The sequence below is a fragment of the Budorcas taxicolor genome, chromosome 13 (genome assembly GCF_023091745.1).
Source record: "Budorcas taxicolor isolate Tak-1 chromosome 13, Takin1.1, whole genome shotgun sequence".
NCBI classification, from domain to species: domain Eukaryota; kingdom Metazoa; phylum Chordata; class Mammalia; order Artiodactyla; family Bovidae; genus Budorcas; species Budorcas taxicolor.
Window position 1 is genome coordinate 11,082,546 of NC_068922.1, and position 19,049 is coordinate 11,101,594.

Genomic DNA, 19,049 nt, shown 5'->3' on the forward strand with positions numbered 1-19,049 from the left:
CGAGATGTTTCCAGAAAAACATCACGCCTGGGACCCTTGCTATAGGCAGTGAGTGAGTGAGTGATAGTCGCTCAGTAGTGTCCGAATCTGAGACCCCATGGACTGTAGCCTGCCAGGCTCCTCTGTCCATGGAATTCTCCAGGCAAGAATACTGAAGTGGGTTGCCATTTCCTTCTCCAGGGGATCTGAACATGTTCGTTACAGCTCTCTGCTCTATCATGGGAGGCAGTCTGAAACAGAAGGCTGGAGCAGTTAACCTCACAAGGACAGCAATGATGTTCTGTAGGGGAAGCCTGAGAGCAATGATGTTCTGTAGGGGAAGCCTGAGAGCAATGATGTTCTGTAGGGGAAGCCTGAGAGGCAATGGTGTGGAGGCTGACCAAGAGTGGGAATGTAAGATCGGCAGGAAAAGGTGGGGGTCTCTCTGCAAGGCCCACCACTTACCAGTCGGTCTTCCAGGCAGTCGACGGCGGGCCCCCGGGTCAGCAGGTACGGCACGCAGTCCGGGTGTCCCATTGAGTCAGCCTCGTCCAGAGAGAGTCCGCTTGTAGTCCTGGTTGACGGCTTCGATGTCCAGGCCCCGGGTGTCAACCAGATAGGCCAAGATGTCCCAGCGGCTGTGGCGTGTAGCGTGTGCAGGAGCGTATCTCCGGCAGGCCCCGCGCAGTCCGCGCGCCCAGCCGCGTGCAGCTCCTCTCATCCAGCACCAAGGAGCACAGCCGCCGCGGAACCCGGAGCGCGGTCATGGCCACGGGCTCGGGTCCGGAGGGAAAGCCCCGCGACCCTCCCCCGGGCCCGCCCCGCGACCCTCCTCCGGGCCCCGCCTCCGAGGTCCTCCTGCACCCTGCCTGTCAGGACCCTTCCTCAGACGCCCCGACCTTCCCCCCCACCCAACCCTGAGGTTCCCGGCTGACCACGCGACCTGCGGGCTGCAGCGAACGCACGCGCGGAGACTACCGCCCGCACTGGTTTCACTTTGAGGAGAAAGATTAGGTGAACCCCGGGGACCACCACCGCAGGTCCGGTCACAGGCGGCGCGAGCCCGCGAGGACTGGATGGGGCCCGTGAGGCCCCGCCTGTGGCCCCGCCCTCCGCGGCCGGTCCCGCCCGTAGTGTTGGCCCCGCCCTCCGCGGCCGGTTCCGCCCATACTCTTGGCCCCGCCCATACTCTTGGCCCCGCCCATCGCGCCGGCCGCGGCCCCTCCGTGAGTCCCTAAGCTCGGAGGAACTCTGGGAAAGTTACTGCTCGCCTCTTCCGCCCTGGCGGAAGCGCAGAGGGGGCGGGGCCTGCTAGCGGTAGCGCGGTTTAGCATCCCGATTGGTCGCCGCAGCAGTCCGTCAAGTGCGCCCTTCCTCTTGCGTGCTTCAATTGGCCGGTGATGCATTCCGTCGGCGTCGGCGGCGGGCTCTTCGCGGCCCTGTGGCGGCGGCGGAGCTGGTGGAGGAAGTCCACGGCCTGCAGAGGCTCTCACTGCCCCTGGGAAGCCGCGACCGGGAACCCGGGTGGCCCGGGACCTGAGGCGGCGGCGGCGAGAGCCCTGATGCGGATCGCCATAGTGCGTGAGGCCGCCGGCGTGGTGGGGGCGCGGACGGGCCCGGTCGCGTGGACGCTGAGTCTCTGGGGTCTTTAGCGGGTCTGGTCTCTGCGAGGTATGGTCCTCGGGGGTGGTGGAGCGCTGGCTGGGGCCAGGGCGGATCAGAGAGCGGCAGGCTGGGGCGCTGTCAGTGATGTGGGCGTCGCCGGAACGTGGCCTCGGCCGTGGGCAGCCAGCATTTCCTTTCCTGCTGCTCAGCTGTTTTGACCTTGGGCGAGTCATTTTGTGGCATCCTTTTGCCTCTTGCATTTGCAGTTGCCCTCCCCCTAACCTGAATATTGGGAAAACTGGGGTAATGTGGGGGGGCCTGGAGCTGGTGTAGAGTCTGTGAGTACTGAGCAAGCTGTGCGGGGTGGTGGCGGACGTGATGGTCGCTGTTGGCTTCTCTACCTGATCTTCCGAGGTGCTCGTCGTTTAACCCTCCCGGTGTTTTCTGTCCCTTCCGAGGGAAAATGGGAGCAGCTCTGCTTTTCAGGCCTGGAAATCGTTATACTTTGAATCTTGTATCGCACTGTGGTTTACAAAATACTTTACGTTAGTTACCTCACCCGCAAACAAGCCTGTAAGGCCTCATGGCAACCCACTCAGGTGAGGAAATTGAGGCCTGAAGAAATTAGGGATTTTCCCACGGGAGGATAAAGATCTCTGGAAGGAAGGATGGTAGCCGCCAGTGAGGGCCTGCTCGTGCCTGGTAATCTGCTCAAATAAGGAAGATAAAATGAAAAAAGATCTCTGACATGAAAGCAAGCTCGTTTTGCTCATGAGCGGATTGAATTTGATTAACTGAGTAGTAAGAATAGTCCTTGGAGACAGAATCAGGTCCGGTATCAGCTGTACGAAAGTTATTGTTCCCTTCTGTCTCACCACTTCAAGAAAAAATAAGGAAGGCATGAAAGTTCTTTAAGGTTCACTAAGTTTTAGGAAATGCCTGGGGTTGTTCTTACTGCAGCCATTGGTATTGGTGCAAGTGCTTGAAATTGCGATATCTGGTTACTCCACACACTTTTTTGCTGCTATCCTTCCCCTGCCCACCCGCCCCCCCCCCCCCCATCCTTATTACCAGTTGACTCCCTGGAGAAGGGAAAGGCTACCCACTCCAGTATTCTGGCCTGGAGAATAGTCCATGGGGTCCCAAAGAGCCGGACATGGCTGAGCAACTTTCACTTCACTTTCACTTTCCACCTTTTCTTGGGTTAAGCCTCCAGTTTCCTTGCTTTTAAAAACAAAACACATATTTGCAGTATAGGACAGAATATTTTAAATTCAGATGATTGGTTGTTTAACTGGTGTTTCACAGGCAATTCTCTTGTATTCTTTTTTTTTTTTAAAGAGTATTTATTAATTTGGCTGCACCAGGTCTTTGTTGTGGCATGCAGGATCTAGTGCCCTGACCAGGGATCGAACCCGGCCTCTGCACTGGGAGTGTGGTGTCTCAGCCACGGGACCGCCAGAGAAGCCCCCCTTTTGTCTTCTTTAGGAACTGATTTTGGCCTGAGTCCCCCTTTCAGCAGCTAGAGGGCAGTGTGTGTGGATCTATTCACAGTGCCTTGGATTGTCTAGAGCAAAAGCTTGCTGTGCAGGGGACAGATCTTGACAATATGCTTGCGGAAGGAGATGTTCTGGGGTCTTACTGGTTTCCCCATTTTTGCTTGTCCCTTTTGTGCAAGTGTGTGGAATTTGTGGTGTGCCCTGTAGTAATTCATTTCTCCCGTGGCTTGCCTTGGCATCATTGCCTTGGCTAACCTCTTTCCTTTTCCTCTCTTTTTTTCTTTCGTGGCTCCGTTGCATTCCGCAGTTGTCATCAGAGGGTGTCCTGATGGGTTGGCAAGTTTTGTGGCCTCTGAGTGTGCGAACACTAGACTCTTGTTCATAGACTTACAGCTCTAATTTCAGATTTGTTGTCATCCTCTCTCTCTGCTTATTGTCCCCCTCTGTCCTTACTAAGCTGACTTTATTTAAAGATTGTGAGTTCTGTCTTCATCGATCTGTGGAATCGTCTGCTCTTAGAGCATCTCACCAAAGCACCTCAAATCCTCTGTCTCCAGCTGTCACGATGTTTTGAGGGCTAGTTTCCTATTTCAAAGCACCTCCTGGAGCTTAACCTGTCACTCGACAGATAATTTGAAAACGAAACAAGCAAGCGTTTTCAAAACTGAGAACTTTCATTCTCCCTTGACTCCTGGAGGAAGTGATTAAAATGCAAACACGATTTCTTCTTTACTCCTCAGCGTGGTTAATGCTGTTATCACTGAGATCTAGCTAGCAATGTCAGTTACCTGTGTTTTTTCTCTTCTAATCTCTCTCGTCCAGTGTTGGTCTTCACTTTCCCCTTCTCCCTGTTTTTGCCACTGCTGCCCTCAGTCCTTGACCAACTCTTGCCTCTGTTAGTAACGTGACTTTCTGCCTTGTTTCCCTGATAGTCTGTGTGTTTACTCATCCTCTGCCTGCCTCCAGAGTTCCCATTCTAAGATGTAAATTTGACCAGGCATTAACCCTGCTTAGAAAAGTGAGATAATTCTCTGAATCCCTCTACGATAAAGTCCAAGTTCATTAGCATTATACTTGAGGGCCTTTGTACTCTGTTTCCAAATTCCCTTTTCACCCTTGTGAGCCTCTCCGTGTGATGAAACCCGACTTCCCACCACTCCACTGCCATGCGTTTCTTTTGCGTTCCTGGATCCTGCTCATCTTGTGAGGCTGATCTCTTCATAAAGCCTTTTTCATCTTTCCTAACTGGTCACTTGTCTTTACTCCCATAGCATTTCATAAATGTGTTTGTGTAGCACCTGGCTGGATGGCATCACAGACTCGATGGACGTGAGTCTGAGTGAACTCCAGGAGATGGTGATGGACAGGGAGGCCTGGCGTGCTGCGATTCATGGGGTCGCAAAGAGTCGGACACGACTGAGCGACTGAACTGAACTAAACTGAGCACCTGTCATGCCTTATGTATAGTAACTTGTGTGTGTGTTGAGCGCTACCTTGTGGACAGGTGAAATCATTCATTTTTAAATCTGCAGTGTCTCAAGTAGCATGTGACCCCAGAGATGCCAAGCGAGAAAGCCCTCGAAATGTTTTTCATGAATCTGGGGCATCATAAGTACTTACACGTGGTTGCAGGATGAATTGGCAGTAGAAAAAGCCTTTCACATCTTTAGAAATACAGTCTAGTCCGTACATCGTGATCATTTCTTGTTTTTCCTTCCTATCTCCATTCCTGAAACACACATGGGAAAAAAGCTGTCTCCATCCTCGCTTGCTGGAGCAAGTGGTTGCTGCTCCACGAGACGAGCAGGTGTTCGTAGGCATCAGAGAGCCTAACTGGGGGCCTGGGAGAGCAGGCCTTTGGGCTTGTAGGACACAGGGACTTGGCCCTACATTGAGAGCAAGTCCTTGGAGGAGCTAGCACATTTGCTTCTCGCACAGCTCACACTTCGAGTGAATTCAAAAATATTTAGAGCTTTTTCCATTTTGAGTGTATAGTATTTAGTGATGTCATGTTCACACTTTCCTGATGGGCATCCCTGGTGGCTCAGACAGTCAAGAATCTGCCTGTAATGCAGGAGACCCAGGTTTGATCCCTGGGTCAGGAGGATTCCCTGGAAGAGGCATGGCTACACACTCCAGTATTTTTGCTTGAAGAATTCCATGGACAGAAGAGCCTGGTGGACTCCAGTCCTTGGGGTTGCAATGAGTCAGACACAACTGAAGGATTAACACTTCCACTCTCCTTACACTTAGGTTTTCTAAGTACTGGAAGTTGGAGCTTTGGTTATGATGTTCCACAGTGGTTTCTAAAAAAGGGACAGAGAATTTAAACCTGAGGTTTTTAGAAGCTGCTTTGAATCTTTCTGGTGGATTTGGAAGGGAGAATATTATCTTTTTTTTTTTTTTTTTTTTTGGCCACACAGCATGTGGGATCTTAGTTCCCTGACCAGGGATCAAACCTGCATCCTCTGTAGTGGAAGCAAGCATAGAGTATTAACCACTGGACCACCAGGGAAACCCTGAGAATATTACCTTCCATAGAGAGAACTCTGGACTTGAGGAGTCAGAAGGCCTAAGTTGTATCACCTACAACTGTTGTGATTTCAGGCAAGTTTTCCCTGAGCCCCAGTTTCATCGTGGCGCAATCACAGGGTTGGGCAGAAGTCAGATGAGAATTTGTGAAAGAACTTCGAAAGCTGTGAAGCTCATTGGCACACTGAGATAGTGTAGGATATCAAAACCGAAGAAGACAACCTCAGCTTCTCCAGAGAGCAGTGCCATAGTCGGTACATTTGTTCATTTCATTCGTTCATTCATTTCATTAATATTTATGGAGCAGTGGGTGTTGGGTGCCTTTCTCCTCCCTCCCACCCAACTGTAAAGCTTTCATCTAGGGGTAGAAGACATGCTGATACACACCTAAACAGTGGTTTGAAAGTGAAAGTCACTCAGTCGTGTCCAACTCTTTGCGACCCCGTGGACTATACAGTCCGTGGGATTCTCCAGGCCAGAATACTGGAGTGGGTAGCCTTTCCCTTCTCCAGTGGATCTTCCCAACCCAAGGATTGAACCCAGGTCTCCCACATTGCGGGTGTATTCTTTACCCCTGAGCCACAAGGGAAGCCCAAGAATTCTGGAGTGGGTAAGCTCATCCCTCTCCAGTGGATCTTCCTGACCCAGGAATGAACTGGGGTCTCCTGCATTGTAGGCGGATTCTTTACCAACTGAGCTATCAGGGAACAAGTTAATAAAACATATTATAGTAATAATACCAGTCTGTATGTGAACAACTCGTGTTAAGTACATAGTTGTACAGGTAATCACTGCATATGTCTCAGACACATACAGGGTGGTTTCACTGCCGCACAGCCTTGCCTGGGTTGAATGAATACTTTCTGTCTCACTGAGGTTGGGGACCACCACCATCCACGCTGCTGAGATTGGGGTCTTAGATCTCCCAGGGCACATTTGACCTGTGAAGTACCCAACTCTTGGTAACAATGGGCCTGCCGCAGCGCACCTCCGCTGTCTCGCCAGAAACAAGAGGGTGTCTGCTTGACCTGCACGGAGCCTCTCTGAGAAGGGCAAGAAGCTTGTGGGAGCGAATGGGATGAGGTTGGGTTTCTCTCGATTGGTAAAACCTCCCAGTGCACCTCGTGTTAGGGGCTGTCGCTCTCGTCAGGCCCCTGTGCCAGAGTTACCTTGATTTTCCTTTTTCACATTTTTATTTAATAATCTTTCTCTCCAGGAGTTGTAGATACTTATTATCTTCAGTGTGTCCATTTAGGTCAGTAACCTGCACATCTTGGAGGCCTGTTTGGTATGAATTCTGATTAATGAAGGTTAGGAATGCAAAAAAGTGAGTTGGTGTCAATTTCAGGTGACCCTGGAATGGTTAGGGTGGGCGTGACCTCAGTAACAAACAGATCCAAACACACAGTGACCTCAGGACTCCAGCTCGTTTCTCTGTCTTATAGCAGTTTCAGGTGACGGTAGGGGGCGGGGTGCGTGTGTGTGTGTGAGGTGACGGTAGGGGGCGGGGTGCGTGTGTGCGTGTGCGTGTGTGTGCGCGTGTGTGAGGTGACGGTAGGGGGCGGGGTGCGTGTGTGCGTGTGCGTGTGTGTGCGCGTGTCAGGTGACGGTAGGGGGCGGGGTGCGTGTGTGCGTGTCAGGTGACGGTAGGGGGCGGGGTGCGTGTGTGCGTGTGCGTGTGTGTGCGTGTCAGGTGACGGTAGGGGGCGGGGTGCGTGTGTGTGTGCGTGTGTGTGCGTGTGTCAGGTGACGGTAGGGGGCGGGGTGCGTGTGTGCGTGTCAGGTGACGGTAGGGGGCGGGGTGCGTGTGTGCGTGTGCGTGCGTGTGTGCGTGTCAGGTGACGGTAGGGGGCGGGGTGCGTGTGTGCGTGTGCGTGCGTGTGTGCGTGTCAGGTGACGGTAGGGGGCGGGGTGCGTGTGTGCGTGTCAGGTGACGGTAGGGGGCGGGGTGCGTGTGTGCGTGTGCGTGTGTGTGTGCGTGTCAGGTGACGGTAGGGGGCGGGGTGCGTGTGTGCGTGTGTGTGTGCGTGTCAGGTGACGGTAGGGGGCGGGGTGTGTGTGTGTGTGTGAGGTGACGGTAGGGGGCAGGGGGTGTGTGTGTGTGCGTGTGCGTGTCAGGTGACGGTAGGGGGCGGGGTGCGTGTGTGCGTGTGCGTGTGTGTGTGCGTGTCAGGTGACGGTAGGGGGCGGGGTGCGTGTGTGCGTGTGCGTGTGTGTGTGCGTGTCAGGTGACGGTAGGGGGCGGGGTGCGTGTGTGCGTGTGCGTGTGTGTGTGCGTGTCAGGTGACGGTAGGGGGCGGGGTGTGTGTGTGTGTGTCAGGTGACGGTAGGGGGCGGGGTGTGTGTGTGTGTGTCAGGTGACGGTAGGGGGCGGGGTGTGTGTGTGTGTGTGTGTGTGTGTGAGGTGACGGTAGGGGGCAGGGTGTGTGTGTGTGTGTGCGTGTGCGTGTGTGTGTCTGAGTGTGTGTACGTACTCTGGTGGTTTACTCACTAAGTCACATCTGACTCTTTGCGACCCCATAGTCTGTAGTCCACCAGGCTCCTCTGTCCGTGGGATTTCCCAGGCAAGAGTACTGGAGTGGGTTGCCATTTCCTTCTCCAGGGAATCTTCCTGATCCAGGGACCGGGCTCAGGTCTTCTACATTGTAGGCAGATTCTTTACCAACTGAGCCAGCAGGGAAGTACTGGTGCTCTTTAAAGCAAAGGACCCAGGCTGTTGGAGGGTCTTGCTTTTTGAATGCGTGGCCTCCAGGTTTCCCTGGGGTCACCTTCCTGTTCCCTGGACAGGACTAGAGCCCGGAGGAAGGGGCAGGAGAGGCTTTACGGGCCGGGCTTGGGAGAGGTGCACACTTCTCCGCGTGTTCCCTGGGGCCCCCGCTCCCGGCACTACGGGGAGGTGTGGACCAGCCGTGTGCTGAGGAGGGAGGGGACGGGCTGTCTTCACCAGGAAACCAGGAGCACCCTGTTCCGCTTTGGGTGACTTGGCTTATGGGAGAATGAGAAAATGAAGCCAGGTGGATTCCAGCAGAATTGAGGCATCCTAGCACGAACTTCTCATTCAGTCAGCGCTGGAGTAGCTGTGATTTGCGGAGTGTAGTGCTGAGTGCTTTGAGGAAGAAGTTGAGGGGACGTGTCCCTGCCTTCCCAGGGCTGGGGTGTCTTGTGCAGCTGTGGTGATGATCAGTATAGTAATGGTCATGCCGGGGGCCTGAGGAGAATCTAGTCTTCGGCTGTGCGCTTGACCTGGGGGGGCGGGCACTGGGGTGATGCCAGTCAGCAAGGTGAAGAGTACAGGGATTGGCAGAGGGCTCCAGGTGCTCACCACTTGGGAGTCAGACACAAGGACTGGGACCCACACCTGCAGTACCAGTGGTCTGCCAAGCAGAGTGGGGTGGTGGTGGGGCGACTCTAGCAACGGGGGCCTAGCGATGGAGGATCTGTGGGGCATCTCGCTGTAAGAGAGCCGTCATAGGAAAAGCAGCATGGGATGGGCAAAATCTTGTTTGACAAATGGTTTTCCTGCCTTCCCAGTGTTTTTCTGTTGTGACATAAGGGATATGACACTGTGGTCGGCTCTAGAGGCACAGGTGCCCGCTGGCGCCTGGAGACAATTCTGCTGGACCCTTCTGGGGCCTCGCATAGTTTGGAAAGCCCACCAGCAAGTGTCATGTCCCTCCATCCCTGTTAATGGTACACTTTCATCACAGTGCACTTTAGCTGCTTCCTAAAGAATCACGAGCATCTTCTAATAAGTGCCCTTGGAGAGCCATGCAGAGAACACCTGCTGTTTGGAGGAGGGGACCTCACGAGGTCTGGGGACTCAGGGAAGGAAGGGGTAGCATTTGAACATCCTTATTCTGGTAAAGTTAGGTTTAAGCTGCTGATTTTAAAATATATTAACAAGGCTAGAAGCTGGTTAGAATTTTACTATAGTAATTTTAAACACTTTCACAAGAACATTGAGGCTGTTAGAACATAGCATCTTTTAAGAGGCTCATCGTGGCATGGTCCACGTGTAATTCTGAGCTGATAGGCTGTGTCAGCCTCCCTGTGCGTGTCACTAGGTGCTTCTGTCTGTCTGGTTGGAACCGTGTGACTGGTGTGAACTCCGCATGTCAGCTCCTCAGGGTCCTCGTTGTGACTCGACTGTGAGTGATCGCGTAGAGGAGGCCTCCCCGCTCCAGATCGGAGCGCATCACATGGCCTCAGACGCCTTGCTAACTCCCGAGCTGGTGGCAGGGGCCCCGGCTCCCACACAGTGAAGCACAGAGACCCGAGAGGCAGGAAAAGCAGTCTTGGTTTCTGATCTCTTGCTGAAGTCAGAGGAGGAAGTAAGTGGTGAAAGTGCCACCTCTGCCTCCCGGGTGTGTAGTCAGGGCCGTGGGGACCATTCCGGATGGACAGGGCAGACCGCCTTGCTGGTGCCCAGAGGCCAGATAACCCCTCTTGGGCACCTCTGTGCCAGCGATGGCTTCATGCAGGAACGCTCTGGGCTGTACCCAAAGGCTGGAAGCAGAATACTCGCGCAGGTCTGTGCCAGCACCAAGGCCCTGGGTCATGTGAATTTGAGGGTTTGACATTGGTAATCTTTGTGATTTTATCTATGAAAACTTTCTCTCCAGGCCAGCTTACCTATAGACCTTCACCTTCTTTAAATAAGACATTCTCCGACTATCGATAGCTTTCCTCAGCTGTCTCCAGTTCTAATTCTGGACATTGGGTTTGCCAGCTCTGAAACAGTTGGGCATGTTGGAGGAGAAAGCCGACATGAGTCACATAACTGGGATCTACAGGGTTGGTGGGTTTATTGGCTGGAATTCTGCAGCTGCTCCTGTAGTTGAACCGAGTGGGTTTGGAGCACCTGAACGAGGGGCCAGGGTTCGTCAGTGTAGTCGTCCCAAGGTATCCGCAGGGGAGTCCTTCCAGAACCCTCCACGGCACCAAAATCCTAGCGAGCTCAGGTCGCTCAGAGTCTACCCCGTGGACAGGGACCTCTGAGTCCCGTAGCCTCAGATGCATGCTGCCACGGGTCACGTTAGTGTTGGTCTGTGGCTGATTAGCTTAGTGACATGAAAGATTCTGAGCGGGAGAGGCAAACTTTCATGTCTTACTTTTTAAAAGAGAATAATCAGACTTTAAGCTTATTTTTTTTCAATATAGAAAACTTTTAAATTTATCTTTTATTTTTTTATTATAGAAAAACAACTTTTTTTTTCTTCCCTCTGTGAGTATGATTATAAGACTTGGTTTTTAGTGTAGAGGAATATGTACCACAATGAAATAATGAAATTTATAAAACCATTACAGTGGAAGGGATATTTTCTGATCATAATAAGAGATTAAAACATATGACTTGGCTTTATGAAAGGTGTTTTCAGTAATACAGAACAGGCTGTAACTGGACTGCTGACATACTTCATGTCTTGCCATTATAATTTGAAAGTTATTTCAATGTTTTATGCAATCACATCTAAGCTTTGTTCCAGAAAATAAGCAGATAGGTAAATTTGTGTCGAGTTTTATAGTTTGACAAGTCTTTTGGGGTGTGTTTTCTCATTTAATCATTATAGCACCCCTGAGCCTTCAAGAAGCTAAGTGACTGGGGTCCTCTGGCGGCATTTTAACTCTGAATTCTGGTAGTTAAAAGGTCTCTCTAGCATACTTTCAGAGGGCCTTGTAGAGCTATTTTTGTGTGGAGAAATAATTTTCTATAAGTCTTGAAATATCCATGAAGTTTTTTTAAAACTTCTGTTAAACCTTCAAAAAATGAATTGAAATTTTGAAGCATTGTTTCTGAAGAAGCTACGGGCTAAGGGTCGGGGGGTGGGGGGGTGGGGTGGTGGGTGGGTTATAAATTATACCGGATACACATATTAGTGTCTTGGTTTTAGATGTTTTCAGGGTTACGGGAAATGTTGAGTGAAATTCTGACATGAGATGTTACAGTTTACTGTAGAATGTTTTTAGGACCTGTGGCAGTATGGTGCTGGCAGGAAGTCGTTTCATGGGCCATCTGTAAAGGGTCACTTTAATTCTCTTGCATGTATTCTTCTCCTCTCTTACCATTTTTTAAAAATGTAACTATTCTGTTTTACAGTAGTGTAACTATTGTATTTAATGACATCGGAGGGGTTAGATCGTAAATGTGATAATATGCAGAAACAGGAAGAGCATCGGCTAAATATGGAAAATAATTACCTGGCAGAAAATGCCTGATACAAACATAAATACGTCAGTACTCTCAAGACAGAACTCTGGGCTCATTTGCTGTTGTGTTGCTGAGGGGGAATATGAAACTTCGTCCCATGAAGATGCTGAAGAGTGGTCTCAATTCTTTTCCTCTCGGGGGCCTTGCTGCTGTCCTGTCAACACCAGTGCTGAACGTTGGGGCGCTCGGGGGGTCGGGGTGCACCTGGGGGCAGGCGGGGGCGTGCAGGGCTGAGCTACCCCTTGGGGAGCCCGCAGGGACTGTCCCCTAGTGCCTTCTGCTCCTGCCATTTGGGGAAGCTGGGTATTCAGGGGACAATGTCTGTGTTTATTTTTAAAAAGCTACAGCTAGCTCTTAAAATATTTATAGTTAATACGGGAATATAAAGGGCCTGGGTGAAGTCAGCAAAAGATGGCAGATCTCCGCGTGGGCAATAGTGGCAACTTTTCAAATGAGCGTTTCATGATCAGGGCTTCTAGAAAGCATGATAGGCAAAAAAGGAGGTTATTTTAGGATTCTAAAATCCTGAGGAGGAGATGCTAAGAAACTATGAGAGACTGAAAATTGATGGGAAAGTAGAGAAGATGGAAAGGGCTGGCTCGGGTGGTCCACAGTCACCGTATTCCTAAAAATTAAGTTTAATTTGCTGACTAGCTTGTAGAATTTGGATAACTAACAAGAGTCCCATTTCTTCTGCCCTTTGGTACAAAACAGTGAGACGGTTTAAGCGGAAGCATCTTACAGCCATTGAGTGCCAACATCTCGCTCAGAGTCACTTGGCTGCGTCCCAGTCCTTTGGTCAAAGATGGACAAGCAGAGACCCGAACCACGGTCTCTATCCTAGACCCAGAACCAAAAGAGGGACCAGGGGTATGTCTTTCCCCCAAATACCTTGCGTTTCAGAATCTATAGTGTGTGTGGCCTTTGAGTATCTCAGTATTTGTAAATGTTGTTACAGTGATCTTACAGTCCTGTTGCAATAGTCTGACCATATGATAGAGCCTGATATAAATATTTTTTGCATTAAGCTTTATATGTAATCAGTAGACCAATAAATATATCCTTGTTTCTTTCCCATAGTAAAATAGATAATTGAAAACTAGTTTGTCTCATTCGGGTCAGTGAAGGGTCATCACTCCTTCCTCATTTCTCATGCGTTCTTTGTGGGTTCTCTGTCTAGGGCGAGGATGCCTGAGATACAGCTGTGACTTCTTCCTCACTGGCCAGCAGCAGTGCACCAATGACATGGCCAAAAGCAATTCTGTGGGCCAGGACAGCTCTAAGGACTCAGAGGATGAAATGATCTTTGCGGCAGGGAGCCCCTGTGCCCTGCCTCCAGGGGGAGACGGAGACGCCAGGCTGCACTCGCCAGGCTCCGCTTTGCCTGCAAGGAAGCGGTCTCGGTCCTTAGAGGACGAGAGGAATCCAGCCCCAGGGACCAGTCCGTGGGATGGGGTGTCTAAGAAGACCCCATGGCATCACTCGTCCCCATCCTGCACACGGCCCAGGGAAGCCAGTCCAGAAGCAGAGGTCGGGGTGGGGCAGCTCAGCGTGCAGCCTGGAGAACCCAGCCAGGAGGTGGAGGACATTGGTCCAGACCCTGTTCCTGACCCTCACTATGGGCTCCTTGGGACCTTGCCCTGCCAGGAGCCCCCGAGCCACATCTGCAGCCTGCCCAGCGAGGTCCTGAGGCACATCTTTGCTTTCCTGCCCATGGAAGACCTCTACTGGAACCTGAGCTTGGTGTGCCGCCTCTGGAGGGAGGTCATCAGCGATCCGCTGGTATGGAACGCGCTCTTCGTTCTCTGATGTTTGCTCTAAATCTTCACGGATTCGCCTCGCTTAATGCGTCCTCCTGACGATGGCGTTTCTTCAGAAATGTTAGTGTCCGTTGTCCTCCAGAATCAAATCCCAGCCCCTGGAGGCACCTGAGACCTTCCGTGTGTGTCCCACCTTTAGTTACTCCAGGCTTCCTGCTGACTGCTCTCCAGTCCACCCCGGTATTCTGTCCACAGCACACGACGTGCTGCCTCTCAGCTGGGGGCTGTGTGGTACTTCCCTTACGTTGGTCTAATCTGCACCCCACAGCCGACCAGTCCCAGGAGCCCCTCACATCTCTGCTGACCTCTCACCTCTTCCAGGCTGCACTCCAAGTAACTCCTCTTCTCTGTTCCATCCCATGGAAGGCACCCTCTCTCTCTTCCTTACGCTATTATAGTGATTTATACCTCTGTTCAAGCCTATGATGTTCTGCTATGATCTTAGAGAGCCTTCCTCTTTCATTTAACATTAGAGCACTGCTGGAGGGCTGGTTGTCCTGTCTGCATTCTCCACTGTGTGTTCCACTGTGTCTCACAGTAGTTTACACATGTTAATAGGAGGTGATTGCTAAATGAGTGTTGCGTGTAGTCACAGGAGTACCTTCTGAGAACGACACAGGGGCAACCCACACTCTCAGAAAGGATTTCCTGGTTCCGTTAGCCCACAGCCTGTGCTTCCGTTTGTTGTGTCATTATACTTCCTAGGTTCAGGTCTCCAGGAGGGCCAGGAGAATGTTCTGCTTAGCTAGTGTGTCCCTTAGACCAGCCGCTGGGAATAAGCCAGAGGTGGAGTTTAACCCGGAGAAGGCAATGGCAACCCACTGAACACCCATGAACACCATGAACCCAGGTGCTCATGCCTGGAGAATCCCAGGGACGGTGGAGCCTGGTGGGCTGCTGTCTATGGGGTCACACACAGTCGGACACGACTGAAGTGACTTAGCAGCAGAGTTTAACCCATTCTTCAAATGTGTGTGTTTTTAGTGACTCAGTTTTGTCCAACTCTTTGTGACCCCATGGATGTAACCCACCAGGCTCCTCTGTCCATGGGATTCTCCAGGCAAGGATACTGCAGTGGGTTGCCATGCCCTCCTCCAGGGGATTTTCCCGACCTAGGGATCGAACCCAAGTCTCCCACATTGGAGGCAGATTCTTTACTGAGTGAGAAGTTGAAAACCTTGGAGATGGAGGGCAAGATGGATATGTTGAGAGTTAGTACGTTTCTCTTCCAAGCCCAGAGGATTTTGGAGGAAATTTCTCATCGCTCTTGCTCCATATTTTGCTTGGTGGTCTTGTCTCCTACCTTCAGACAAATATCTTTCTGTTTTTAGTTGTGAACTTTATTTTGGGTCAGTATTTCTGGGCATTTGATTAAGGTCTCTGGTGGGAAATGGGGATAAGTGAGGGTTCCTGCCGTTCTGCTTGAGAAGATTTTGGGAAGATATCACAGCTTATTCCTACATCTTGAAATGTTAGAACAATGCCCTTTTTATCATCACCAGCAATGACACGATGGTGTTCCTTTCAGTGACCTTGTCACAGCTCTCATTTTCTTTTTATTTCTTGTGGTACCTTTGTCTGCCTTTGGTATAAGGTTATGCTGGCCTCAGAATAAGTCTGGAGTGCTCCCTCCTCTTCGGTTATTTTGAGGAATTCGAGGGGGATTGATACTACTTCTTTAAATGTTCAGCAGAATCTTTCAGGGAAGTAGTCTAGTCCTGAATGATTCCTTTTGGGGAGACTTGATTACTGACCCAGTCTCCTTACTCAGTGGGCTTCCCTGGTGGCTCAGGTGGTAAAGAGCCCGTCTGCAATGCGGTTGACCCAGGTTTGATCCCTGGGTCGGGAAGATTCCCCTGGACCAGGAAGTGGCAACCCACTCCAGTAGTCTTGCCTGGAAAATCTCATGGATGAAGGAGCCTGGCGGGCTCATTATTGATCTGTTCAGATTTTGTTTCTCCGTGATTTGGTTTTGGTAGGTTGTGTGTTCCTGGGGATTTATTCATTTCTTCTAGAGTGTCTGGTTGGTTGACCTGCAAGTATTTGAAGTATTCTTATAGCCCTTCTTATTTCAGTGACATCAGTTGTAACATTGCTCTTTCATTTCTGATTTTGGTTATTTAAATCTTCCCTTTTTTCCATAATGTATCTCATTGTTGTCGATTTTGTTGATCTTTAAAAAAAAAAACTCTTATTTTATTGATTTTTTCCCCCTATTTTTCTATTCTTTATTTCATTTATTTCTCCTCTATAGTCTGTTTTATTTCCTTCCTTCTGCTAGTTTTGGATTTAGTTTGTTCTTTTTCTAGTTCCTTTAGGTGTAAATTTAGGTTGTTGATTTGTGATCTTTTTTAATGTAATTTTTATAGCTATAAACTTAACTCTAAGCATTGCTTGCATTTCATCCCATGCATTTTGGTATCTCTGTTTTTATTTGTCTTAAGGTGTTTTCTAATTTCTTTGTGATTTCCCTTTGGACCCATTGGTTGCTTTAAAAATGTGTTGTTTAATTTTCTCATATTTGTGGGTTTTCCAGTTTTCTTTCTGCTGCTAATTTCCAGTTTCATTCTGTAGTGATTGAAAAACATACTTTCTATCATTTCAGTCTTTTAAAATGGATTAAGACTGACTTCGTGGCCACATACATGATCTATCCTGGACAGCGTTCTATGTGTACTTGAGAAGATTGTGTGCTGTGGTAGGGTAGAGTGTTCTTTATATGTCAGTTGGGTTCGGTTGGGCTAGTGTTGTTTGTGCTGTCCGTTCTTGAAAGTGGAGTGTCAGAGTCTCCTGTCGTCTGGTTCCCTCTTCAGTTCTGCCCGTATGTGCTTCCTAGATTTAGGACGTTGCTATTTGGTACATGTGTGTTTATAATTGTTATAGCTCCTTGGTGAGCTGACCCCTTTATCCTTATGTAATCTTCTTCTTTGTCTCTCCTACAATTTTCGGCTTACAGTCTGCTTTGTTTACTATCAGCACAGCTGCGGCTCTAATGTTGTTAAACCCTAGTTGAAACTTGGAGTCACCAGTGTCTCGACAGGCACCAGACGGCTTCAGACAGGGAAGCTGACGCTGTAGCTCCCCCCAGATTCTGCAACAAGCTGGTGTTGGAACCAAGAAACTGAGGCCCACCTTCTTGTTTTTGACTAGAATCTGTGTGATGTTTCTGCGCTTTTGTCCAGCGTTTGAGTTGTGAGCTGTAGTTGTTTTCTAAATAGCTGTCTATTTATGTAGCCTGGTCTCTAATAGCCATTGCCTACATGTCGTTTTGGATTTCTTCAACTATCTAGTTCATTCCTTGGAAAAAGCTGTATCACCGATACCTGATGAATGAAGAGCAAGCCGTCAACAAGGTGGATGGCATCCTGTCGAGCTACGGCATAGAGAAGGAGTCGGACCTGTGCGTGCTGAACCTCATCCGGTAAGTCACCGTCCTGTGGGAGGAAGTGGGTTTCTGAAGTTCTTTCTGAGAGATCAGCATTTAACGGATCTTTTTCCCACGGACACTGCTGTGAATGTCTTAACAGCTACACAGCCACCACGAAGTGCTCCCCGAGTGTGGACCCTGGACAGGCGTTGTGGAGTCTGAGGGATCACCTCCTCCTCCCCGAGGCAGAGGCCTGCGTGCGCCAGCACCTCCCTGACCTCTGTGCTGCCCCTGCCGTACGTGAAGAGGCTGTGGGGAGGGCTGGGGAGGTGGCGCCTTTCCTCTTGGGAAGAAAATGTCTTGGTGGTCAGGTGTGGCTGAAGGTTGTTTTAGATTTATTTTTAAAATCTTCCCAAAGTCTCTGGTTTGAAGCCTTAATCTTTGTCATTGGTCCCATAGAGAAATAAACGGCCACAGATTCTTTAATTTGGAAGGAGTTTTAAAAAGCATTTCATCCAGTTTTCTATTCTGTTGAGCAGTTTCAACAGAGGATGGTCACCTAGCCTCCAAACACTCTGATTGTAAGAGTTTCTTTACAGAGCATCCCATTGTATTGGTGACAACTTGGATTTTCTGAAAGTGAAAGTTGCTCAGTCATGTCTGACTCTTTGCGACCCCATGGATTATACAGTCCATGGAATTCTCCAGGCCAGAATATTGGAGTGGGTAGCCTTTCCCTTCTCCAGGTCATCTTCCCAACCCACAGATTGAACCCAGGTCTCCCGCATTGCAGTTGGATTCTTTACCAGCTGAGCCACAAGGGAAGCCCGGAAAAATGACGGGCTTTGTACTGACACATGGTGAGTTAATGAGATGCTGGAAATAGTCCTCAGTGTCCTGACTCCATCTTCTGGAATTGTCATCTAGATCAAGGGTTCTTCTTAAATGTTCTCTTGGAAACCGCGTGCAACCCCAGCCTTATTCTGCAACCAGTGGAAGGTTGGAAATCTAGCCCTGTACATTTTTCTGCCTTTCGTGAAGTGGCTGTCGATGGTGGAGTGAGGTTTGTTTCATAGGACCATTGTAGTGAGAAATGTGCAGAACTTTCCTTTCACGGATGTGTTTTTAACAGGGAGGCTTGCAAGGAGTTAAGAACAGTAGTATCTATTTTTGACATTTTGATCTTTCTCAGACATTGATAACTGGAGCATACTGTGTCCATAATCATACACTTTGAATAATTTATTTACTACTTATTAAACTTAATAAATATTCTTTAAAATTCTACCTATCTTTTCTTTTTTAAAAAGGTTTTTTAAATTTATTTGACTGCGCGGGGTCTTAGTTGCAGTATGCGGGATCTTTAGTTGTGGTATGTGAACTCGTAGCTGCGTCACGGGGATCTGATTCCCTGATCAGGGACCAACTCCGGGCCCTTGCCATTGGGAGTGCGGAGTCTTAGCCACTGGACCACCAGGGAGGTTCCACTAATAAGTTATTAAATAATCGTAATGTAAAGTAAGTAGTAGATTAGCATTTCTTTTTAAAAACTTATTTTTTAGGCTATGCTGGGACTTCCTTCTGCATGGGCTTTTCTTTAGTTGCAGCAAGCAGGGGCTCCTCTCCAGTTGTGACGTTCAGGCCTCTCATTGCGGTGGCTTCTCTTGTAGCGCACAGGCTTGTGGGCGAGTGGACTTAAATAGTTGCTGCTCACAGGCTCCAGAGCAGAGGCTCAGCAGTTGTGGCGCACAGGCCTAGCTGCTCTGTGGCATGTGGGATCTTTCTGGATCAGGGATCAGACCCTTGTCTCCTGCATTGGCAAGTGGATTCCTTACCACTGAGCCACCAAGGAAGGCCAGTAGTAAATTAACATCTTCATGCCATTGAATTGTCAGCCTTGATTTCTCTGTGAAGACTGCTGTTTTCTTTTTACCTGCCCTTTTTGGCACATTTATTAGTAGGCTTATTGGACTTGAGTGTCTGGACCTGAGAGCTCACACTGACCTGGGTGGGGAGAGTGTGGATTGCCTCTGTGCAGG

At 49.8% G+C, this 19,049-nt stretch overlaps 1 protein-coding gene across 2 annotated transcripts in view; it reads left to right on the plus strand.

Moving 5' to 3' along the window:
- The first annotated feature begins 1,430 nt into the window (after positions 1-1,430).
- FBH1 (F-box DNA helicase 1) overlaps positions 1,431-19,049 on the plus strand; it is a 38,642-nt gene continuing 21,023 nt past the window's right edge. For both annotated transcript variants that reach the window (XM_052650416.1, XM_052650417.1), the window contains exons 1-5: positions 1,431-1,556; positions 12,538-12,693; positions 13,004-13,605; positions 16,934-17,064; positions 17,171-17,306. In XM_052650416.1, coding sequence (XP_052506376.1) covers position 1,556; positions 12,538-12,693; positions 13,004-13,605; positions 16,934-17,064; positions 17,171-17,306 — 1,026 coding nt within the window. In that variant the 5' untranslated portion in view covers positions 1,431-1,555. The remainder of the gene's footprint in view (positions 1,557-12,537; positions 12,694-13,003; positions 13,606-16,933; positions 17,065-17,170; positions 17,307-19,049) is intronic.